Source organism: Polistes fuscatus, unplaced genomic scaffold (assembly GCF_010416935.1).
Source record: "Polistes fuscatus isolate 324 unplaced genomic scaffold, CU_Pfus_HIC Scaffold21, whole genome shotgun sequence".
Taxonomy (NCBI): domain Eukaryota; kingdom Metazoa; phylum Arthropoda; class Insecta; order Hymenoptera; family Vespidae; genus Polistes; species Polistes fuscatus.
The window spans coordinates 3,116,334-3,143,571 of NW_025113098.1; the positions used below are offsets into that span (position 1 = coordinate 3,116,334).

A 27,238-nucleotide genomic window follows, 5' to 3' on the forward strand; every position below is an offset into this window, starting at 1 on the left:
TTAAATCATTTTTTGTATAATTCAATTCAATAAAAATATCTATCTTAATGTATTAATTACATAATATTAAACACTTTTCCAGAGTATATTGAAAGAAGCCGAAGGCAAACAAATGATAGTGGATACGCTTGAAAAACGCGTTGGTAATATGCAAAACGAATTGGAAACAAGCGAACAACAGCAATTAGAGGATAATACGAAAGCTTTGCGCGGAGAACATATCGAATTGCGTACCATTTTGCAAGAAGAAATTTCAATTGCGAGTGCAGCTGTAGATGCGTGTCGCAAATTTGAAACCGATCTGGCACGGGCTCGTGCATGGATCAAAAATAAGAGCAACGAATTGAAGAAACTCAGCGGATACCTTCCCTTGAAAGCTTCCAAAGTTGAACAAGAAATTGTACAACACAGCAGTTTAGAATCTGAAATCGAATCATTCAACGAAGGTAATTTGAATGATATTATAAAACAGGGGCACAGTATGTTGAAGGAATGTAACGCTGAGGATCGTGCCAAGTTACAAGGTTTGTTAGACGATTTGAACAAAGATTACGAAGAATTGAAAAGAGAAGCTAAGGAAAAGCAAGCGTCCCTTAACGATCTTCTTCAAGGACGTAAATCTTTTGAAAGTGAATTGGACAAGTGTCAGAGGTGGATCAATGAAGCAGAAGTAGCCACTTCGTTAGAATTGCGAACATCTAGCGTTGATGTTCTACGTGAACAGCTTGCTAAGGTATTTTGTAGCTTTTTCTTTGTTTTATATGTTAAGAACATAAGAATATTTATATATAGGGTGCCCCACGATTTTTCAAGTACTTAAGATAACCTGAAAAAAAAGAATACTTGAAACAAAAGTTGATCTAATTAATTTCTTAATAATTTTTCAGTACGATCGTTTAAAGAAAGAAGCCAAAGAATACGCAGACAATATTGAAAAGATAACGCAACAAGGAAAATCTATTTTGCCAACTATCAGCGATGCCGATAAACAAGAACTCAGTGAACAATTGAAATGCATGAAAGAGGCCCACGATAGGGTGGCCAATGTTATAAACGAACGGGCTAATAATCTGCAGAAAAAAATTGACGAAGCTGAAGAAGCAGCAGCTAGAGTTGCCGAAGCTGTACAATTCATGACGGACATTCAAAAAGAACTTCAGGATTTGAATAAACCAATCGGTGCGCGCATCGAGGACGTCGAAGGAATGTTAGCAGCTTATGAAAGAATATTGGATGATCTTAAAAATAATAAATCTAAGTTGTCCGGTTTGCAATCAGCTAATGTTGGTGATCTTCAAAGTATTCTTGCTCAACAAGATGATCTTATAAGAGCATTGGAAGCACAAATTGCCAAACTTAGACAACTTTTGCTTCTTCGGCAACAATTTATAGCATTGGTTGGTGAAATTACTACTTTCATTGCTAAATATACAGAAATTATTCGAGATATTGAAAAATCTGGTCAAACAACTGAAGACAAAATCAAAAGGTAATCATATTTTTATTATTTATTATATTACAATCTTTTTTTTCCTTCTTACTTATTACAAAAATGAATAAATAATAATAATAATAATTCGTTTTAATACAGGTACGATGATGCTATATTAAAAATACAAGAATGTGAAGCTACACTAGCAAGTGCTACAGATAAAGGACAACAAATAGCTGCTGAGGGTTCGGCAGTTGATAGAAATATCATAACGGAACAATTGCAAACCCTTAAACAACAACTCCAAGGTCTCAGAAGAGCTGTAGAAACGCAGAGAGAAAAGCACGAGTTAGCTGCGGCTGAACACAGAAGATTAGCTGAAGAATTGGCCGACATTTTAGATTGGATAGAGAGCAAGGAGAAAGAAGTCAAATCGAGGCCACTTTTAGAAAGGGATCCGCAAAGTGTCGAGGAAGAAATTAATAAACACAGGATTCTTTGCGACAGTATAAACGAATATTTAGATAAAATTCGTAAGTTGAAGGATTCTGTACGACACGAGGAAGGTATGCCAGGATCATTGAAAGAAATGTTAAGCGAAGCTATGTCTTTGTTAACATCATTGCCCAGAGAAATGGAGGAACGTGGAAATTACATTGAAAATAATTTACAATTGAGATTGAATTATGCCCAGTTAGCTGATAAATTGCACAATTGGGTTAAGGAAGCTGAGATTAGGCTGGATAGTGATAAAGACGGACTTGATTTTGAAAATATTCTTAGCGATTTGGAAGAACACAAGGTGAGAAATTCAATCATTCAATGTTTACCAATGTTAATACAATTTTATAAAGTACCTTTTTAATATATGCAATTTTATTATATATTAGAGAAAAATATCTAACTAAATATTTAAATTAATCTTTAATTTATAAAATAAATAATATATATATAATAATATATATATAATATAATAATATAATATATAAAATTTTAAAATATCTAACTAAATATTTAAATTAATCATTAATTTATATTTGTAGATATACTTCAGTACAGAATCATCTATTCGCGAACTGGTATCTCAACAAATCCAACAAGCAGCGGATAAAATATGGCCATCGTTGAACAGTTCCGAACAAGAGGAATTAAGTACGAAACAACAACAACATACTCAATTATTAAAGAACACGTTGAATACTGCTAGATCTCAACGAGCCCGCATGGAACAAGGTGCAGAAACTTGGAGAGATTATAGTCAAACCTTGGAACGTGTACGCGCTGTCATAGCTAGGACAAGATTCACCGATGAACCTGTTACAACATTAGCCGGCTTGCAGTTTAATATTCAAAAGATTACTCATGCATTAAATGATATTCAGGTAAATAGTAATAATGACTTTTTTAAGTGTTTATATTTTAAAATAGTAAATGACATAATTTTTCTCATTTCTATACCGTATTGAAAAATGTAAATGTCAATTCTTAGAATCAAATAGAGAAATAGAGTCATGTTAAATTATAAAATAGAATGTAGTACGAATAGTAGATATTACGTGTAAACGTTTAGTTAAAATCGCGGTCAATGTCGAGCATTATCATTATACTTAAAAAAAAGGAAAAGAAGAAAACAGAAAAAGGCAATAATGAATTATTTATCTCGATGAAAGTATTCAATGATTATGGCATATATAAAAATAAAGTCTCGAGGTCGGTATAAATGAATATTATAAAATGTGTCAGTGATGTGTGTTTCGGGTTATTTCGTTGGTAAACAAAATGGTGCAATGACATTTCGTTTGAGAAATTTTAACCGATGATGTCAAGTTTTGCGAATGATGTCATCCAGCAAGGCTAACCGGTGTATATCAGAGTTATTATTATTCAGAACCGTCAGTTTAAGCCTTGCTTGACTACAACGCAAAGCAAAACGTGTCTGATATAAGTTTCTTACTTTTTCTTCTTTTAGAATCAACAATTCGAATTAGATTTGTTGAACGAACGTGGTCGTGAAGTTTTACATTTGGCTAATCCCCGTAACAAAAAGAAGATAGAGGAACAATCATCCGAGATAACTGCGGAATGGAAAGAATTGGTTTCTGGTTTAGAAGGTCGTAGAGATGCACTTGAAGCACTTTCGAGACATTGGGAAGAATTGGAAGCACGTTATTCTAATGTTGAAACTCGATTGAACGCCATTGAAGAAAAAAGCAAACTCATCGATACGATTGTTAGATCCAAACAACATTTACAAGATACCAGTAAAGCTTTATATGTAAGTGTATTATTATATCATTTGATTTATTATATTAGAGATATAATATCAATTTGTATAATAGATAATATATAACTATTAATATATTATAACAAAGTATTATATTATATATGTTTTATAATATAATATAAATATAATATAAATATAAAATACTTATTTTATAATATAATAGTTATATTATCTATATAATATCTAATATAACTATTATTATATATTTTTTTATTTTTTATATTTTTTATTAGTTATATTATATATATAATATCTAATAGAATATTATATAAAATAAAATAATATTGAATAAATAAAATAAAAATTAAATAATATAAAAATAATATTAATAAATATACATTAGTGTATTATTATATTATTTTATTTATTATATTAGAAATATAATATCAATTTGTAATAGATAATATATAACTATTAATATATTATAATAAAGTATTATTTTATATATGTTTTATAATATAATATAAATATCAAAATCTATTTATAATATAATAGTTATATTATCTATATAATATCGAATATAACTATTATATGATAGTATGATAATATTAAAAATTCAAATGATAATCCACAAAATGTTTTCCTATAAATACACTTAAGTATATAATATATCATTAATTAATCATATATTTTATCGTTTTATTTTCCAATCAGGAATCAATTACGGATGCTGATAAACTTAGACCGGCAACAGAGGAAATACAAACATTAGCGGGACCAGTACTTATTTATCTGTCAGCTTTCACACAAGCCCCGGCATGTGCGCTCGAGGAACGCATCAAACATCTTCAAAAATCCGCCGAATCGTGAGTCAGAATAATCACACGTTTTCTTTTTCTTTTTATCTTGTTTCTTTTTATTTTTTTTTTTTTTTTGAACACGCTCCATACACGGACACGGTTGATTTAAAAATCATTGAATTATAATTGAACATACAATTTTATAGTTTATTATACGATATTATTACTGTTATAATATCCATGATAGTTATTAATAATGTTTATTTACTTATACAGATAATCTTTAGAAAAATTATTATTATCTATACAATCTAGATAAGTTGTGACTCAAAACTTGAAACTCATGTTCGTGAGTGAGAGATTTCATCGTATTATATTATGTACTAAGTTTAAACGTCTCTTGTATGTTCTTGTTTATTTTCTAGATACATATATACATATATCTATATATAATTTTGGCAAGAATATATTCAAATAAGTAAAATCATTTGCCAATTTTAGTGGTAAACTCGCGAACAAGTATTGCACAATTTATAATAATCGTGTTTAGCTTGATAAAATCATTGAAAAATCTTAGAAGGTACGTTCGATCAAGAGAAACAATATTAATTTATAATAATAATTATATTTACAATTTATATAAAGAAAAATTCGAATAATAATATTAACGCGAATTAAATGTCCAGGAGCGTAGTTTGGCATGCGCATGAAGAGTGTGTGGGTGGTGTTTATTATTTGGCTTAAGCATTTTTTTTCTTTTTTTTTTCTTTTCATATACAATTTCTTTATCATCTTCGTGTATATTATTTCATTTCAGGAAAAAAGCAATTTGAAATATTTTCCTTTATTTAATATATAGGTATATGTGAAAATGAAAAAAAAAACGATAAACTTTAGAATCTTTCGCGATTATAGCAACAAACAATGAATAGTTTGTATACAACATTAAACAAACTTTTGCCTATGGCAAATTTATTTACCGCTAATTACGAAGAAAGGGATCGTTATTTTAACGTTATAATTTAAAAGCGATGCGTTAAGAATGCAAATCATCGTGTTCTCGAATGCAACATCGTTGTAATGTTACACTCGAAATAGTCAGATAAGTATGATAAGTAATCATACGAAAACCTTGTAGAAAGATAATCAGTTCATTGGCCGGTCTTGTATACAAACATTTTTCCAACCGATAAATTAAACTTTAAATACTTGTAAATATTTCCAATAATTCAAAAATAAATTTAGACAGGCGTTATTGTTTTTCGAACTTTTAATTTCAACGTAGAATATATTTATATTATTATTATGATGTGATTTGAGATAAACAACAATAACATCATTAGTTCATTTTCTTACGTGGTATACGATATTATCATATAATTTTAGAATATATGATTCATCTTATGATTTATATTTTCTATCTTATTATTAGAAACAACGGTCAGTATAATATATTAAAAGTGTGTAGCTATTAATACGGTTTTTTATAAAAACAAAATTTTATATATATTTATAATGTAAATCATAGATTTATTATTCGAATTCTTAACGATAAAAATACGATAGAACGATTATGGTGAAATAAATTGAATCATCGAGGCACCGAATTAATTGCTATACCCAATATACACATATAAATGTATAATAGTATAATAGGGTATAATAATTATTTAATACAAAACAACAAATTCTTTTTCGATCCACTTTTTTCATCAACTTTCTTTTTATTCTTGTTTAATTCGTAATATTCTTAGAACACACATATACACACATACATTATTATCGAGGCACCGAATTAATTGCTATACCCAATATACACGTACATAAATGTATAATAGTATAATCGGGTATAAAATTTATTTAATCTACTTTTTTTATCAACTTTCTTTCTATTCTCGTTTAATTCGTATTATTCTTAGGACACACATATACACACATATATACATTATTATCGTATTATTCTTAGGACACATATATACACATATACATTATTATCGAGGCACCGAATTAATTGCTATACCCAATATACACACATAAATGTATAATAGTATAATCGGGTATAATATTTATTTAACAGAAAACAACAAATTCTTTCTCAATCTACTTTTTTAATCAACTTTATTTTTATTCTTGTTTAATTCGTATTATTCTTAGGACACACATATACACAAATACATTATTATCGAGGCACCGAATTAATTGCTATACCCAATATACACATACATAAATATATAATAATAATCGGATATAATATTTATTTAACAGAAAACAATTACTGAACCAAAAAATCTTTCTCAATCCTCATTTTTCATCAACTTTTATTTTATTCTTGTTTAATTCGTATTATTCTTAGGACACACATATACACAAATACATTATTATCGAGGCACCGAATTAATTACTATACCCAATATACATACATAAATGTATAATAATAATCGGTTATAATATTTATTTAACAAAAACAATTACTGAACCACAAAATCTTTTTCTCAATCCTCATTTTTTCAACTTTCATTTTATTCTTCTTTTATTCGTATTATTCTTAGGACACACATATACACAAATACATTATTATCGAGGCACCGAATTAATTGCTATACCCAATATACATACATAAATGTATAATAATAATCGGTTATAATATTTATTTAACAGAAAACAATTACTGAAACAAAAAAATCTTTCTCAATCCTCATTTTTCATCAACTTTTATTTTATTCTTCTTTTATTCGTATTATTCTTAGGACACACATACACACTCATACATAAATGTATAATAATAATCGGATATAATATTTATTTAACAGAAAACAATTAATGAACCAAAAAAATCTTTCTCAATCCTCATTTTTCATCAACTTTTATTTTATTCTTGTTTAATTCGTATTATTCTTAGGACACACATATACACACACAGACAGTTACAGAAAGACACACAGACACGCGTAACACACATACTAAATCGGTGGCTGTGTCTCCTGTTCGGTTTTTCATTCTTGGCTAGCCAAGTTGGCCTTTAAAGCCAGATCGCATGCGTCGTAGGTTTCTTTAGTCGTCGGCAAAGTAAAGCGGTGAAAATTCGACACGACTACCACCAACCAGAATCATTATACCTCTTTTAATAACGTTCCGAACCGCGACCGCTGCTGTTTGACTTGATTGTGCCGCGCCATAGTATTCTCCAAAAATTAATAAATATATATACATATATACATATATACATATATACATATATATATATATATATTTTTGTTTGTAAAGAGAAGGAAAAAAAAAAGAAAGGATAAGAAGGATTATAGGGGGTGGGGTTGAAATGACTAGTGGTTCATATTTTTATAATTGTGAATATATATTTCGTGGGAAAGAGGTAGGGATAGATATGAATGATTAAACAATTTATTTTCATTCAAATAAATAATGAAATAATATAATCGGTTATAATTTGTATAGATATATTATTAATATTATATTGTATATTATTTTTCTTTACGAATATCAACGTGGGTTTTGTTTTTTATTGTTTCGAATGATAAAACAATTTATGTTCATTCAAATAAATAAATGAAATAATATAATCGGTTATAATTTGTATAGATATATTTATATTATTAATATTTATTGTATATTATTTTTCTTTATACGAATGTCAACGTGGGTTTTGTTTTTTTTATTGTTTTAAATGATAAAACAATTTATGTTCATTCAAATAAATAATGAAATAATATATAATCGGTTATAATTATTAATATTATATTGTATATTATTTTTCTTTATACGAATGTCAACGTGGGTTTTTATTTTTTTATTGTTTCAAATTCACGCAGATATTGTGTGGCACACGAGTGATAGTAATGTATTTTAATATTTGTTCGTCATCAATCGAAAATAATGTTTGGATTTTCTGACACATTCGTTTCTTTCTTTTTTTTTTATCGAATATTATAGATTATTTAAAAATTTTCTTTGTTTCTAAAAAAATTTACGAAATGATCGATTAAATTATTATCATTATTATTATTATTATCATAAATTTAATTGGACGGATAAATGATTCAATGATTCGAATATATTGTGTTCATTTTTCATTATTATTATTATTATTTTTATAAAGAAGTTATAAACAATTTATTCGTGTTCTTTCGATCGAGAATCGTGAATTTTCTACGTTGAAATTTGATCCTTGTGCAACGCCACGTGGTTTGATTTCTTCTTATTTAAACGGTTACCACCAAATGGTAGACAAAAAATTAAATAGAATAATCAATTGTAAATGAATTCAATGTTTTGAAAATGTTGAAGATGATGAATTTAATAAATATTTATTAACACGTTGAAAAGATATACCACGATCGCGCGTGATTCTTAGAAAAATTCGAAACAAATATTTACGAGATGAAATCATCGACTAAATAATATCATCAAACGCTTGACATTTTATGAATCGTAAATTTAAATACGTGATATGTGTAATAAGGTTTTAATTTCGTCGATGATTCATAACAATATGAAAAAAAAAATAATAATAATAAAATATTGTTTTAAACTTCGCACAAATCTATGAAAAAATATAATCAAATTTTCAAAATGGGGAAAATAAGATGATTTTATATACAATCATAAACCACATAAAAACGATTCAAATAATACAATTATATTATATAAAACCCAATAATTAAAATCCCGTTAATGTGTTACTCTTTTCGCGTTTGTGCCACTGGCCGGCCGAGTGTGTGTCATTTTGTGAAACTTCTTTAGCCGGTCTAATCTATTTTTATATCATCATACGCTTCGTCATAGCACGCACACACGCATAAGCATTACGGCATTTCTGACATCTTTCAAAAAATAGACCTTCACGACCGTACTACGGGATATGATATAATCTTTCAAAAGTTTTTCAAACGCACACCATCATCCTTGTTTAAAAAAAAAAAAGAAAAGAAAAAATTACTTTCTATCTTATAATTATAAATAGAATAAGATGTATATATATATATATGTTACCATGAGAAAGACCGAAATAGAATAATGTCAAGATTCACATGATCACTAGGTTGTGTATGTCTTAATTATAATAATGCATAAAAATGAATTCAAAAATTCGGTCTTTCACCGAATAATTTCGATCATTTCATTTGGTATATGTCGACATTTCGCTATGCGAATCTTGACATTATCCAATTTCGGTCTTTCACAGTAACATATATATATATGTCAGAAAATACAGCAAAAAATCAATTTATACAACATATATAATTTCTGATATATTACAAAAGATATAATAATAATTATTTATAACGTGACGCATGTGTAGAAATGTTATTTTATATATAGAAAGTGTTATTTTTATCTTGACAATTTTAATAACCATCACGGAAATGAACGGAACATTTAAAAGATTCGCTCTGAGAAAACTCTTTTATCTTTTTCTCATTCTCTTTACATATATATATATATCTTTCGTTGGTTTAAACATACATAGTTAGTTCATCTACTTTTAGCCAAAGCTGCCTCTCAGCTCACGCGCACCCAGCGTCTTTGGTTCTTTGGGAATGAAGCCAGCCTAAGACGAAGTAGTAACGATACGCATTTCCGATTCTAAATTTGTTGTCCCTCGTTCCGGCTAACTTGACGTTCTAAGGCCACCAACACCAACACCAACACCACCACCAACAAACTTAATACCGAAAAATCGTTCCAGGCCACTTCATTTATATCTTTTCAGTTTTTTTTTTGTATTTTTTTTGTTATTTTCGTTCATTTATCTTATTATCTGCTAGCATTTGAAATGAATTATAAAATATCGCAAGAATAATTCGTCTCTCGTGCGTACCGACCTAAAAAAAAACAAAACAAAAGAAAGAAAATATGATAATAATAATAATAATAATAATAATGAAAACGGATATTATTAAAAAATGATTAGACACGTGAAAAACGTATTTTGATATATTCGTTACAGACTCGTTGGTTCATTACGGGAGAAATCGAAGAAAGCTGAGGAAGATCTCGAGGAACTCGAAAATCTAGAGAACGAGATCGAAAGACTTCGTAAAAGTTTGAACGAGTCGCGTGACCTAGCGACGAATTTATACGTGTTCGGTGCTGATCAGGATTTAACCGAAAACGAGGTTGACCAATTGAAATCCCATTTGGAGAATTTGGTTGATAGTGCAAAGAAATTTAGTGGAAAGACTAAGGCGCGGTACCAAGTTAGCCAGCAGTTGGTACCAACAGATTTGTCCCAGCATTTGACGGCTCTCGAGCTTTGTGCCGAGGCAAGTGCACAAGCTATGGATGAGAAACAGAGAGAATTTAAACGGGCCAGGACCACTAGGTCGGATTATTTGACCGACGTAGACGAGGTTCAGGCGTGGGTAAGGCAAGCTGAGATCAAAGTGCAGGACAGGTCGGTCGAACCTATCGCACTTAGGGAAAGTTTGAGACAAATACAGAACGAACTGGGACCCGTCACGGATAAACTCGAACGATTAACGAGAAATGCTCGTGTGATCATCGATAATACGAGAGACGATAACGAAAAGGAATTCATCGAAAAAACGGTCAACGATTTGAACGAACAATTGGGACAAGTTAAAAATTGGTTGGACGAAAAGAGACAAATTGTTGGCGACACTTTAGACGCGTGGCAAAGGTTTTTAACACTTTACGATGCTGTCAGGGCATGGACGGAAGAAAAGAAGCAATTCTTAACGGAACCGTTAAAACTCAGTACCCTCATTCAGGCCAGACAAAGGCTTCACGAATATTCGGTACGTTGGTAGATGGGACCGAAATAGATATTCTCTCTTTCTCTTTCTCTTTCTCTCTCTCTCTCTCTCTCTTTCTGTCTTATATATCTTTCTCTTTCTCTTTCTTAATACACACTCGTGTTGGGGGGGTAAGAATTTTGTCAGTTATGATAATCGAACGGTGATCTCACGTCTCGTTTTACAGACCGCTGTTAAAAGCTGTAAACAGGTTAACAAAAATCTAAGCGACATGGCCAAAGAATTAGACAACATTCGTCAGGTAACCACGACTGGTGATTTACCGGAGAAATTTACCGAGGCTGAGGAAGCCAAGATACACGTTGAGGGCCAACTATTGGAAAGAGTTAGTCTCTATTTAATATTTCAATTATCATTTTTTTATCTTATTATTACACGTTTAGGATATATTATATCGATTACGCAAATTTATTTATTATATTATTCCAAAAAAAAAAAAAAAAACACAAAGGAATTAGATTGAAGTAGTTTTACATAGGGTTTTTTTATGGATTTATCAGAAAAAAACAAAAACAAAAAACCTTACATTTTAGAACGCATTGCTGCAAGAAACTAGCGAGGAATGGGAACAATGCGAAAGAAAGATGAAGGAGGTTAAAAGTTGGATGGAAAAGGCCAAACAGATACTCGAGTCGCCGCAAAATAAGAAAAAACCTTTGCACGATCAGCACGCAATTAGGGAGAAAATGTTGAGCGACGTTACGATACAAAAGACCAAAATCAAAATGTCGATAGAAAAATTGCGTGTACATTTTAGATCCGGTATAGGTGGCGACAAAAAGATATCAGAAATTGCCGAAGAATTGTTATCGGAATTAGACGTCCTTTATAAAACCGTAACGGAAGAGACTGCATCATTGGAACTATGTTTGGATCAGATCGATCAATATCAACAGGTTAGAAAACAAACAATGCCAGGTCATTTATATAAATCGTTCAAAACAGAAAATTTTTCTTTTCTGTTGTTGTTAAATGAAACGCGGCCGTTCTTATGTTTTTCTTTTTTTTTTTTTTTTTTCTTTTTTTTTCATTCCAGGAAATACAAAAATTACGTCAAAAGGTTGTTCAAGTGGAACAGCAACTTAGGACAGTATTAAGCCCGACGTATTTACCTAACAACAGGGAAAAAGCTATTCAAGAACAACAGGTACGTTTCAAACAGAATTACACGTTTTAATTATTTTTATTTTTATTTTTTTTTCATTTTTTTTTCCACTATCGCACAAATATTGCTGAAGTATTGTAGCAGCCATTTTTTTTTGTTATCGTACGCTCGATACCGCCATCTATGAAGGGGGAAACCAACTAAAATCGGTTACCGAAAATTTATTCTCGTTTTATTTGTGCATCATTATATATTATCCATCAACACCCCCCCCCCCTCTTCACCAACCTACCCTTTTTTCTCAACAACCATTTATAGAAATCACTATTAAACTCAGATTATAGATAATAACACGTTTACTTTCCATATCCGTTGAAAATAACATTTTGTTTAACTCGTAATTATTACCAACTAACCGTCGATCGAGCAACGATTTTAACCAAACGCACAATATTATTTGTCTTAAAAAAAGGAATCATGCAATAATTTTACGTTAATAAAAAAGTAATTTTCTTTTTTATTAACAACGGGCCACGATAAAAGTGGAAATAATTTGACGAAAATAATATGACGTAAATTATAATTACGATTATAATTTAATTAAATAATTAAATTATTAATAATGTGAAATTATTATAATAACAAATTAATATATTATATTTCCACTTTTAAGTTGCTTTTTTTAACCACCTTTTACTCTTTCCAATCCTACAATTTATAATAGTAGACAAAATATGAACCTTTTTACCTTTTTTATTTCCTTTCATCGCTAAAAATCATCATAATTGCCTTGAAAAATCTATCATAGTGGTAAATCATCGCTTATTATGATTCTGGGTTGGTATCACAATGCAATCGTACTCTTTATCTTATCCTAATTTTTTTTTTTTATACATTCTGCAATACAAATCATTTATTTATAATTATTATTCTATTATTATTATGTTAATATTATTATTATTATTAATTATTATCATTATGTTTCAAATATGTCTTATGTTAGTTATTTAAGTTTCCTACCTCCATGAATATATATATAAATATATATATATTTATTTATTCATCAATTTATATGTTTATAAATATTTATATATATATATATATATAAACATTAATATTATAAATATATTTTTAAATATATATATATATATATATATATATATATATATATATATATATATATATATATATATATGTTAATTATATTATTAGTAAAAAAAAGGGAGTTACTTGATTTTGTTTGCTTTGTGTTATTTTTGGTTTTAATAATTATTCACTTCTGTACTTCTCTATTTCACGTGTGTACGTAATACAATACATCGCTATGCGTTTAGGCGATTGTTTTTTATGTTTCACAAAATATGCACGCGTGTTCTCGTGTGTTTGTATAACTGTCACACTATATAAGCACTCTAGGTAGAAAAATTAAATCACAAATTACGATGCGAACAATTAATTTCTTATTTGTGTGTAAACGGAAAATTTTTTTTTTAGACTTGTAGACCACACACACACACACACATACACACATTTATATATATTCACGCGAATTATATGCTGGAAAAACGTTATATTTCTATTGCAAAAAATAGCTTTACGTGTAAATTACGTAGCAAATTATTGCTGCTAAAAAACTGATACGAACGTTTTTTATTTCTTTTCTTTTCTTTTTTTTTTGGAAACGAACAAATGTGATGTGTGAAAGAAAATATGATTTATAAGGAAAAAATTAAAACTAAAAATAATGATAATCAAATAACAAAATGAAAGAACAAATCCGGAAGTAAAAAATAGGAAAATAAAAAGAAAGAAAAAAAATCAAGTGACCTCTAAGTGACCTTCCAACCTTCCTCTAACGTAAAATATACGGAGGACAAACAAATCATAATGATGGTGTTATGTTTTAATTTGGAATTATTTACTTTCTATATATATTATATATATATATATGTTTCGTTAATTGTTTATATACTAAGCTGTTTTATTTACATTATTTTGTTTGCCAAAACCCTATTTTGCCTATTACTATCCTTTCAATCATAATCCTCATACGCTATTCTTCTTCGGCTTTCACCAATGATCGTTCATCAATCTTCGTTCCGCTTACCCTTATCGATTACTATAATCTTTGGTTAATAATACCAAAATTAATAACCATAACTGATACAATAACGCATTTCAAATGACATTTGTTTCCTTTTTTTTTGTTTCCTATTCACCCTCTCGCTGCCCCCTCTCTCTCTCTCTCTCTCTCTCTCTCGCTCGTTCGACGTGTTAAACACGCGTGTTTATTATTATTATTGTTTAAACAATATATCAAATATGAATATTGATATTAAATAGATTTATCGTGAAAAAATCAAATCTCTGCAAAGTAAAATCCAATCGTTTACCGAGAGAACGAAGTTAATCGTTCAAAGGGGCACACCCGACACAGAAATTTTGGATCTGTGACAATAAATTAATTTCGTAGTTCTCAAAATATGTTCCTGTCGTCATCATCAATTGCTATCAATTATCAAAGAAAAATTTGTTTTTATCTACGACACGAAACACGACACTATGGTCAATGTCATTTCGCATTGATGATTTAACTACACGAATCTCACATCTCAAATATATTTTAAATATTTATATTAATTAATATTAATTATAATATAAAATAATTATATTAATTTATATTAATTTGGGATGCGAGCATTTCCAAGCCAAAACTTAAAAAGGCATTCGTGAGAAGATTGGACGGTGGGCTCTGGATAGCTCAATGGTTAAAGAGCAGTCACCCGAAAAACGGAAGTCTGGGTTCGAATCCCGGTCCAGTCAGTTCTTCAACGGCCTCAATTTTTTTCACGAATCCTACATTAATATTTCAATAATATATTATATTATTATATATCTCTCAAAAAAAAAAGATATAAAATATTTATACAATAATAAAACACATATTTTAATCGAAAAATTTAGAAAAATTTATGCGAAGTGACAATGATCAAGTTTATATAATATTTCCATCGAATTTAACGATAATTGAAAGTATTTTTGATGTCCCATCATACTACACATTTCAATTTGGATAAAGATAATGATAATAATAATAATAATAATAATAATAATAATAATAATGATGATAATAACAATTGAAGAAATTATATTCGATAAAACATCCAAATTAATCACAATTTTCATTCTCTTTATCCAATGATAAATCGATCAAATCCAATCTTTTTAGTATAACAAGATTTTTTTTTTTATTTAAGTTTCTATATATATATATAGATATATATATAACGGGCTATGTGAAATATATATAATATCACGATTTCATTTCTTCTCATTATACTTTATATAATAATTTAAATATCTGTAATCTCATATCAAAGAGATATAAATTTCAAATGAATACGATTTAAAACATTATAATAAAAAGCCCAGATGTTTTTTTTTCTTCTTCTTTCTTTATCGCCAATCAAAAGTATATTCGTCTACGTTTTTATTCAATAATATAAATCCCCCCCATAATACACCGACATCTAAATTAATTTACCTTCATTCTATCTCTCTCGTTCTCATTATTTATTTATTTATTTATTTATTTATATATATATTTTTTTTTTCAATACACGAATCGAAATTTCGTGACAATGAAAATATTAGCTGCCTCTTATTCCCCCAAACTACCCTGCTCAAAAATTACGCGCCCTTCCCCCAGCCCAAATATATATATATAACCATTAAAATATTAAAATATAATAAATAAATAAAAAATAATATGATATATTATATTATCTGAAAAAAAAAAAAAATAAGAAAAAGTAAACAAAATTGACGTAAATTATTCCATTGTTGTTCTTTGGCTGTTACTACCCCCGCACGGTGGATAAATGCAGAGCCTGCAACAAAGGATGGACGATTGGAAGCAACGAGTCAGGATCCTGATGAATCAAATACTAACCGTGGATCAGTACTATGTTGCCAACGACGAGTACAGATTCACCGGGCAGGCCTCCTATGCTGATATAGCTGCTGGTCGTACAAGTCCAAGTTCAAGAGGGTGTAGTCCGTACAGAAATCAACGTGATGAACCTCCTCCTCCCTGTTCCCAACCAATTCAGGTATTACCGTACAATGTAACAACAACAACAACAACAACAACAACGATACCTCAACATTCTGAACAGAAGAAATCAATTGAGTTAGAAAACGTTGAGGATGACAATAATGACGATGATAATATTCAATCTAAACATGTACAACAACAGATTCAAATGCAAACCGACGAAATTAAAAAGGATAATGTTGATCGTTCGATTCAACATAAAGAACAGACACCTATGATAACGAAAGAAGAAACAATGGATAATCTTCCAGTGATAACTGTAGTCGAATCAGTAGCACCACGTCGGGGACGTTCACCGGTAAGAAAATCAATTAGATCTAATGTACAAACTAACGTTAAGAAGTTACGTTCACCAGTATCATCATCGGGTGGAACGGATAATAAACAAGTGTTGGTATCTGAAAAGAATAGTTTGATACCGTGCGATGATAAAAGGGGTAGGTCTACCAGTCCCATTTGGGTACCTGGTTCTACTTCTTATGCTGATATTCTTCGAGGTGGTACTCAAACGACATCTAAGTCTTCAGATTCGACGGATAATAACGATAATCAAATTAAAGAAACTCAGAGTACTCATTCTAATATGACTGATGATAATACTTCGATTAATCTTACAACGACGGAAACCCATACCGAGGAAATTCATACGATCCAATCGGAATCGGTTAAACCAATTGAAAGTTCGATAACAATTGGCGGGAAATCATCCTACGAACAAACTCACGAACAACAAACGGTTATCGAAAAGGATAACAATGGTCAACACTTTACACAGGAGGCTGATACTACTTGGTCGAATGAATCTTTAGAACACTGCAACGTTATCGAGGAAAAACATTACGATAATATAAATCAATCTTCGGCTAATGAAACTTACAAATACATACACCCACCGATGGCTGAGTTAGTGGGATTCATTGGTTCCCAACTTGGTGCTTATCCTGTAGGTTCGTACGTTTACGCACCTGTTGAAATTCATCAACAAATGCAACTGGATGCGATTGCTCAGCAACATTACGCTGGTCAGATGACTGGTTATACAACCAATCATTATGTTAATCAAAATAATTATTTGCCAACTACGACAACTGGCATATGTCACGAATCTCACTTACAACAACAACAACAACAACAGCAGCAGCAGCAGCAGCATGAGTGTTCAATCAGTGAATCGGATAATACTAAAGAAGACAAAATGATCAGTTCTCAATCTTCATCAATCATTGAAGTTTCTAACGTTGAATTACCCTCATATCATTCAGTATCCAATATTACCGAACAAAGTGATTCTAACAACGAACTTAATGTTTCTTTAAATACAATGAACATTGATGATAATACTAATCCAAATAATATTGAAAAGAAGAATACCAGTGTGTCTAATAATACCGAAAACAAAAATCAAGTATTCTCGTACGCTCAGATCCTTTCTCAAGGTCTTCATTCGCGAAGTGAATCAACGAACACGGATAAATCAACGACTGAACAAACTAGAGGCCGTTCGGGATCGCCGAAAATTGTATCATCGTTTCAACATGATTTAACGATGACTCAATCAACTATTACAAATCCTCAGGATGATGAAAATGTCGAAAAGATTCAATCGAAACAATCAAAAGGAAATGATTGGGATACTATGAAGAAAAAAGATACGAAAAAGAAACACCAATCTCGGCCTGTGGAAAAATCTAAATATAACCAAGACAAAAGAAGTTCGATTTCAATGGAAAAAAGCAAAGATCATTTCGAAAAAGAAGTTACACCATCGAAGGATGCTGTTGTTGTTAACAAATTGCAAAATGTAGCCTCGTCAACTGTTGTTTCAGGACAAAAAACTACTAATCCGTCTAAGAAAGATGAAAAATTGGAAGCGAAACAACAGAAGAAAAAGTCTGACAATGCGAAACAAAAGCAAGACGAACGTACGAAAGAAAAATTAAATCAACAACAACAGCAAGTGGGGAAACATGATCAACCAAAGGAAAAGTTAGACCAATCGAAAGATAAACAGCAAGATTTGCAAAAGGATAAACAAAAGCAATCATCGAAGGAACAACAACGTAAAGAAAAAGGAGACAAATCAAATAAAGAAAAGGAAAAACAAGAACAATCGAAAGAAAAAACACCCGATCCTCCTATCGCTGGAACACAGATTGAGAAAAAACGTAAACAAAAGAAAAAGAAATTGGATAAGACTTTCGATGATGAAATTGACAAAGCTTTGAAAGAAATAGAAGACATGGATAAGCAAAGGGCTAAAATACAAAAAGAAAAGGGCAAGGAACATACGACGAAGAACAAAAAAGATATTCAAAGTAATTCGAAGAAAGTTGAATTTCCTTCTACGAGCAACGAAAGTGTTACTTTCAAATCGGAATTGAAATTGACCGAATCCAATAAATTGAAAGAAACAAAATCGAGGAAAAAGAACAAAGTGGATATTTCTAAACAAACCAAAGACAATTTGTATGATCTGAAAACGAGCGATGTCAAACCAATCGATACGAAATCCGAACAATTGTCATCTCAATTACGTAACATTGATATTTCTAAGGAAAAGGATTCGAAAAATATCAGCAAAGTGGTCGAAGATGCTTGGAAAATAAACGAAAGTATCAGCAGTACTATAGAAGCTTATACGGAAAAATTAAAAGCCATTAAGAAAAATCAAAAAATTAATATCAAGAGTATAGATGATTGTTGGGACAAAACAATGTTTAAGAGTGACGATATTATTTCGAAAAAATTCGAAATCAAACCAGAAATCCATGACAAATTCAACGACAGTATTAAAAATTTTATTAATATAGAAAGAAAGATAGAAACCGGCAGCAACGCGTCGACATCTTCGAAAATAAAACAAAAAGATAAATCTAAGAACAAAATGTTCATGGAAAAATTAACTTCGTCTGATGTAATGGAATCGAAAGAACAACCTATTGAAAAATCAACTTCTACTTCTTCTCCTTTTGATATCAACGAAGAACCCGAAATTAATTCTAAAAAATCGTCTGTTATTACTCAACAAGATACAAAAGTCAAATCAACGAAAAAATTATCGAAAGTATCATCTAAAATGAATGAAAGGATACCATCGAAAAAACAAATAATCGAAGAAAAACAATCGTCGTCGTGTTCTTCTTCTTTCTATGATCAATTGAAAGAAACTGAAGATAAGTTTTTATCCGAGACAGATAATCTCGAAGAACAAGATAAATTCTATATGGAACCACTTTGTAAGGATGATACTGGACCGGATGAATTGTGTATCGAAGAAATCCAAGTATCCACGATGATCGAAGATGACATTCATTCTGAATTAACAAAATCTAAGGTTGAATTCCCTGAGGTAAAAGAAACCATCGAAGAAAAATTAATTGAAGAAAAAGGGGATCTAAAAAAGGAGGAGGTCGAACGTGTTATTAATCCTGATCACGATTTAGAATCGTCGAATGTTAACAACGATGATATTTGTGAAAATTTGGATGATCAATTTAAAGAAAAAGAAATTGTCGAAAGTATTGACAACGATTTGAAATCCGACGATACGAATAATTTGCAAGTAGGAAAAGCTTTAATTATCGAAAAAACAGTAACCACTGTAACTACCACTACCACTGTTGGTACGGGAACAACGCAATTAAAACCACCCGATGTGAAATCCGTTAAAACGATCGAAATATTAGAAAATGTTCCTTTAGTCAAAACAATAGGTACGAAAACTTCCGACGTGATATCGTTAAGACCCGAAACAGTAGAAGCAAGTTTAACAACAACGTATGCTAGGGTTTCTGCTAATTCTTTAATTAACGTTCCTCAAAATAATTTCATGTCCTGTGAAGTTTCTCATGGTATTTGTGATCAATCATCATCCCCCATTGTTCCCATTATTTCTGATATTATTCAATCCGATGACCCACCGTTGTTCGGTAGTATCAAAGATAGGAAAAAATATCGTAACGAAATATCATCCCCCGTGTCTAGTGATTTAACGAAGAATCAAATATTAGATGAAAATCATCAATTGGCTTCTTCGTTAGCTGACGATTCCAGTATTTCTATGCAAACTGTCGTTAATGTGAATTTGAAAAAAGATAATTCATCTTACGAATCTTTGAAAGATGATAATATAATTGACGAGGTACGTAACACGATTGATGAATTCGACGAAAAAAATATATCCGATGAAGACATGAAAATAGATAAGAATAAAAATGAATTTATCGATTTAAAACTTCGAAAGGAAGAAGAAAATATTATCGGTGAATGTCAGTCTGTGATAAAAGAGGATGCTAAGGAAAAAATAATTGAAGATAAGGATGATGACAATCAATCTAAACAAGTATTTGATACAGGTTTCAATTTAGATCAACGAAGAACCAACGAACATTTGTTAGAATTGATCAAACCTTATTGGTTGAATTATCATTCTTACGTCAAAGCTGAAAACGAACTTTGCTCTAATTATAAAATTATGCGAGTATTAGATAAATCGTGTTTAAACACTGATGTTGATATTCCTGTTAACAGTCAAGAAAATATCGTTAAAATAGTTCAACAATCTGTTATGAAAAAGTCCCCAGTTGAAAAAACACCTGACAAAGAATCCAAAATAATTGCTTTGCTTTCTGACCTTCCTAAATATCCAGTTATCAGTTTTTCCGAATTCGAATCCCAATGGATACAATCTCAACAAACAATCACAAACAAATCTATTTCTTCTACGTCATCTATTGATTCTGTAGATTCAATACTTCCAGTAAGTGTCCCTACGAGTGAAATAAAAATCATTGAAAAAGATGATGATGTTGATGAAACTTCATCAAAATTAGACAAAACAATCGATATACAGAAAAGTTCTATTGAAACAAATGATCAAGATGTTGATAAAATTGATCAATCGAAATTACAAACTCAAACAATTCATTTGAAAGCTGATGATTCATGGATGAGTATTTTAGATGAACCTATGATGATAAATGATGAGGATGATGATGATGGTTGGGAAGAAAATACAAATGAATTGAAACAGACTACTTCGACAATGATTCAATCTGAATTGGATTTGACTACTTCTGATGTTACTAGCTTGAAACATGAAGAAAATATTTTCATTGGAAAACCAATTGCAAAGGATGATGAAGAAGGTAAGATAATATTGACTGAAACACAAACATCTATTTCAAATGAACCTAAGGAAATGAATATTTCTGTTAAATATGAAGAAGAAGATCATTCTGATAAAGATAATATGAATGTATTACCTCAGAAAGAAATGCAAAGTGTTACAGAACAAAAATCTGTACATTTAGAATCTTCTGAAGATTGGTTGGACTTTTTGGATGAAGAAATACCTCTTAATGAGGATGATTTGGAAGATCTGAATGTTGAGACTGATGTAATTGTAAGTAAGGAGACAATTAAAAAACAAGATACATTAGAAAATATAGAAATGTTAGAAAATTCTGTGAAAATAATAGAGGATAAAGTATTGGAAGATAACCTAATTCAAAAAGATGAATTAAAGGAAGATAAGAAAATTGAAGAAACGAGATTAGCAGATGAATTGAAGGAAGAAAAGAAAATGGAAGAAACAAAGTTACCAGATGAATTACAGGAAGAAAAGAAAATGGAAGAAACGAAATTACCAGATGAATTGAAGGAAGAAAAGAAAATTGAAGAAATTAAATCACCAGATGAATTGAAGGAAGAAAAGAAAATTGAAGAAATTAAATCAGCAGATGAATTGAAGGAAGAAAAGAAAATTGAAGAAATTAAATCAGCAGATGAATTGAAGGAAGAAAAGAAAATTGAAGAAATGAAATCAGCACATAAATCAAAGAAAGAAAAGAAAATTGAAAAAATGAAGTCCAAAGATCAATTGAAGGAAGAAAAGAAAATTGAAGAAACAAAGTCAACAGATGAATTGAAGGAAGAAAAGAAAATGGAAGAAACGAAATCAGCAGATGAATTGAAGATAGAAAAGAAAATGGAAGAAACAAAATCACCAGATGAATTGAAGGAAGAAAAGAAAATTGAAAAAATGAAGTCCACAGATCAATTGAAGGAAGAAAAGAAAATTGAAGATACAAAGTCTCCAGATGAATTGAAAGAAGAAAAGAAAATTGAAGAAACAAAGTCAACAGATAAATTGAAGGAAGAAAAGAAAATTGAAGAAATGAAATCAGCACATAAATCAAAGAAAGAAAAGAAAATTGAAAAAATAAAGTCCAAAGATCAATTGAAGGAAGAAAAGAAAATTGAAGAAACAAAGTCCACAGATCAAATGAAGGAAGAAAAGAAAATGGAAGAAACGAAATCAGCAGATGAATTGAAGATAGAAAAGAAAATGGAAGAAACAAAATTACCAGATGAATTGAAGGAAGAAAAGAAAATTGAAAAAATGAAGTCCACAGATCAATTGAAGGAAGAAAAGAAAATTGAAGAAATTAAATCAGCAGATGAATTAAAGGAAAAAAAGAAAATTGAAGAAATGAAATCAGCACATAAATCAAAGAAAGAAAAGAAAATTGAAAAAATGAAGTCCAAAGATCAATTGAAGGAAAATAAGAAAATGGAAGAAACAAAGTTACCAGATGAATTAAAGGAAGAAAAGAAAATGGAAGAAACAAAGTTACCAGATGAATTGAAGGAAGAAAAGAAAATGGAAGAAACTAAGTTACCAGATGAATTGAAGGAAGAAAAGAAAATTGAAGAAACAAAGTTACCAGATGAATTGAAGGTAGAAAAGAAAATGAAAGAAACAAAGTTACCAGATGAATTGAAGGTAGAAAAGAAAATGAAAGAAACAAAGTTACCAGATGAATTGAAGGTAGAAAAGAAAATGAAAGAAACAAAGTTACCAGATGAATTGAAGGAAGAAAAGAAAGAAATACTGGAAGAAAAAGAAAAATCTAAAGTAGAAGAACGATTGGTGGAAAACGTAATTACTACGGAAGTTACGAATAAAAATGAAATACACGAAGATAGTAAAAAAGTATCAGGAGATACGCAAGAAGAACCTAAATCTTCTCAAAGTGGAAAGACTAAGGAACAAACTAAATCAAAAACGAAGAACAAAAAGCAGAACAAATCTGAAATTCGAAATAGGAAAGAAGAGGAAGATAAGAAACAAAATAAAGACGAAGTCAAAAGTATTGTTAACAAAAATCAAATGACGAATAAAACAGATTTTACGTTAAACATCGATCTCAAACCTGAAAAACTTCAGTCGTTTGAAATGTTAACGGATGCAAATAAATCGAAAGAAATTTTCAAGCAATACGATCAAATACAATTGAGCGAAAAATTATTGATATCTTTAATAAATACTAATAAAGATACTATTACTAAACAAAATGAGCCAAATGAACAAATAGAAACGATTACATCTTCGGATTTCATTTCTAATGAAAAATCTGTGGAATTAATACCAGCAGTAGAAAAAGAAACGTGTCCAGAAGTTTCTCAAAAGGAAGAATTAAAACAATCAATTGGAAAAGTCACTTCGAAAAAACAAAAGAAAAAGAACGAAGAAAAGGAAAAAATATCTGAAAATATAATCGAAGATGAACAACCTTCTTCTGAATTATCTTCACAAGTTTTACAAGAAAACATTAACAAAGACAATAATAAATCATATGCATCAATAACAGCAGCATCATCATCTCATAGATCTTCACCGCAATTATTAAATCAAGAAGAAATAATTCTCGACAAGCCTGTACCACTTAAAAATGAAATTCAATTGGACAAATCACCTGCAAACGATATTACGAATATAAACGTAGATAATTTAACATCAGAAAAAGAAATCGATAAAGATGAGATTAAAAATGTAGACAATTTGTCATCCAATGAAATGGATTCTCCTAAAACTCAAGTTCAAACGAACGATTCCCAAATCGAAATGACATCATCGTGGGCTGAAGAAATAGAAAAAGAAATATATTCACCCGTTATATCGCAATCTTCTGAAAACATAGAACCAACTATACTTATTCCAACTTCAGAAGATGTAGAATTGTCCAGTTCTGATTTGTTAGACTCGGAGATCATTTCAAAAACAGAAACAGACTCGTGGGCTGCCATAGTTGCAAAAAGAAAAACAAAAGACACATTAGCCACGTCTTTGTTCATCGAACAAGAAACAATGAAAATTGACAAAGTTCCTGACAAGGAAGAACAACATCTTCCTTCGCAAGTGCAGATTTTTGTTGAAGAAAGTCCTCCAACGGCACCAATCGAAGATTTACTTCTCATCGATGATCAAGGTTTCGTTGAAGTTGTAAATCGAAAAGAATTACGATCGAGAAGATCCAGATCGAGATCTAGAAACAATAGGCCCAATGATTTAGAAACTGAAACGGTTGACACGAATCAAATTGAAAGTGATATTATTCATTCGGATTCGAAATCAATGACAACAATTGTACAGGATAATGATACTAAAAGTGAAATTCAGAAACAGAAAGGAAAGGGCAAATCACAATCGAAAGGTGTTGATAAAGAAATTATTGAAAAACAAGATGACAAATTTGATAAAGATCAAATGAAGGGAACGATAATTAAAGGTAAAACTTTGGAAATAATAACCGATGGGAAGAAACAGGAACACGTAAAAGATGGTAGTGGTAAATGTGAATCTAAAAAACAGAAAACGAAGAGTAATACTAAATCGAAAGATCACAAAGTAGAAATTAAAGAGAACGGTAATAAAAAGTTAGAAGAAGTATCATCTAAAAAAGATATTCGTAAAGAAATTAATGTAATGGAAGATACGGATAATATCATAAAAGAATCACTGTTGGATAATAAAACAGAATTGAATGATGATACGAATAAAGAAGAAATGACGAATAATAAATCAGAAATAATTCCAACGAAGACTGTAATTTTAGATCAAGAAAGCACAGATGAGCCAGTGGATAATGGTAAAAGTAAAAAACTTAAAACAGCTGACAAACGTGGTAATAATTCCTTGGAAATACGTGTCACCGAAGAAACGAGTAAGGAACATGACAATAATTTAGAAAAGAATATAATTTCAGATCAAGAAAGTAAAGATTTAATAGAGAAAGATAAAGGTAAAAGTAAGAAGCAAAGATCTAAGAAAAATAAATCGAGAAAGAATGAATTGAAGAAATCGATAGAACAAAATGAAGATAAACCATTTAAAATGGATGAGGTATCAACGGAAAATGTTCAAATTATTGAAAAAGAAAAATCAACAACAATTACGACGGAAAGAAGTTTCGATCAAGTTAAAGAAATAATTGATACGACTAAAGATGAGAATATCGAAAAAATAAAAGATCAGCAAGATTCTAAGACAACGAAGAAAGAAAAGGATGAACAACAACCTGTTATTGGTAAATCGAAAAATAAATCGAAAAATAAAAGAACGATGCAGGACAAATCAAAGGGAAATATTAATAAAGATAAAGAAGATAATAAAGATGCAGAAAAGTTGCGTAAAGATAATGAGATAATTACTGATAAAACGGATATAAATGTGAAATTTATCGAGGAAGAAAAATTAGACACACGTGTCGATACGAATGACGAAAAAATGTATAAAGAAAATGAAAATAATGAAAATGATTCCAAATCGATACTCGCGGAAACTAATGGAAAAGAAATATCTACTGTTAAAAAACAAATGGATAAAACATGCGAGCAAAGTGAAATAGGATCAACGATTGAATCGGTGATAAATGAACAATTTATTGCAAAAGAAAAACCAAAAATATCTTCTAATAAAAGTGAGGTAGACGGGCAACCGTTAAAAGAAAATGACCGATCTATGAAGTCAGCTACAGATTCTACGGAAATAAAAAAACCGATAGTCGATAAAAAGATTCAACAGAAATCGAGGAAAGAAGATAAAAAGAAAAAGAAGCAAGCTGTTAAAAATTTACTCGAAGATAATTTAAGTAATAAAGAAACAGAGAAAAAAGAAAATGAAGCTATCGAAGAAAATAAAATGAAATTTGCATCGATTAAATCACAGAAATTAATTTCAGACAACGTTGATAATGAAACAGTTGATAAATGTGTTGAGAAGAAAACTGAACAGGAACAAATTACTCCTGAAACGATAGTATTAGATTCTTCAGGTTCTTCCAATGTAAAAGAAGTGACTCTAGACAAAACTGAAAAAGAACAAAATAACATTACTCCTGAAAAGGTAATATTAGATCCTTCAAGTTCTTCCGATGTAAAAGAAGTGACTGTAGACAAAACTAAAGAAGAACAAAATAACATTACTCCTGAAAAGGTAATATTAGATCCTTCAGGTTCTTCCGATGTAAAAGAAGTGACTCTAGACAAAACTAAAGAAGAACAAAATAACATTACTCCTGAAAAGGTAATATTAGATCCTTCACGTTCTTCCAATGTAAAAGAAGTGACTGTAGACAAAACTAAAGAAGAACAAATTAGCATTACTCCTGAAACGATAATATTAGAGTCTTCACATCCTTCTAACGTGGTAGAAGTGACTCTAGACAAAACTGATAAGGAACAAATTAGTATTACTCCTGAAACGATAATGTTAGAATCTTCACATCCTTCTAACGTGGTCAAAGTGACTCTAGACAAAACTGAAGAAGAGCAAAATAACATTACTCCTGAAACGGTAATATTAGATTCTTCAGGTTCTTCCGATGTAAAAGAAGTGACTGTAGACAAAACTAAAGAGGAACAAAATAACATTACTCCTGAAACGGTAATATTAGAGTCTTCACATCCTTCTAACGTGGTAG

General features: G+C 30.1%; 3 protein-coding genes across 5 annotated transcripts in view; all 3 read left to right on the forward strand.

The window, feature by feature from the left end:
- The window catches only part of LOC122517828 (nesprin-1), a 50,885-nt gene extending 36,007 nt beyond the window's left edge, over positions 1-14,878 (forward strand). Inside the window, exons 21-31 of the mRNA XM_043636413.1 lie at positions 83-733; positions 888-1,489; positions 1,592-2,234; positions 2,476-2,814; positions 3,402-3,707; positions 4,371-4,522; positions 10,422-11,232; positions 11,417-11,575; positions 11,784-12,146; positions 12,287-12,397; positions 14,699-14,878. Coding sequence (XP_043492348.1) covers positions 83-733; positions 888-1,489; positions 1,592-2,234; positions 2,476-2,814; positions 3,402-3,707; positions 4,371-4,522; positions 10,422-11,232; positions 11,417-11,575; positions 11,784-12,146; positions 12,287-12,397; positions 14,699-14,809 — 4,248 coding nt within the window. The 3' untranslated portion in view covers positions 14,810-14,878. The remainder of the gene's footprint in view (positions 1-82; positions 734-887; positions 1,490-1,591; positions 2,235-2,475; positions 2,815-3,401; positions 3,708-4,370; positions 4,523-10,421; positions 11,233-11,416; positions 11,576-11,783; positions 12,147-12,286; positions 12,398-14,698) is intronic.
- Positions 14,879-16,236: 1,358 nt separating this feature from the next.
- Positions 16,237-23,600, forward strand: LOC122517867 (uncharacterized protein PFB0145c-like). Its single transcript, XM_043636464.1, has 4 exons — positions 16,237-18,532; positions 18,590-20,613; positions 20,716-23,304; positions 23,583-23,600. Exons 1-4 carry the CDS (start codon positions 16,237-16,239, stop codon positions 23,598-23,600), a joined length of 6,927 nt encoding a protein of 2,308 aa, XP_043492399.1.
- LOC122517825 (nesprin-2-like) overlaps positions 23,548-27,238 on the forward strand; it is a 35,298-nt gene continuing 31,607 nt past the window's right edge. The window contains exons 1-2 of one of the 3 annotated variants that reach the window (XM_043636410.1): positions 23,548-26,932; positions 27,113-27,220. In XM_043636410.1, the coding sequence (XP_043492345.1) occupies positions 23,647-26,932; positions 27,113-27,220 (3,394 nt within the window). In that variant the 5' untranslated portion in view covers positions 23,548-23,646. Of the gene's footprint in view, positions 27,221-27,238 lie in introns of all 3 variants that reach the window. The other 2 variants (XM_043636411.1, XM_043636409.1) reach the window with 2 other exon arrangements.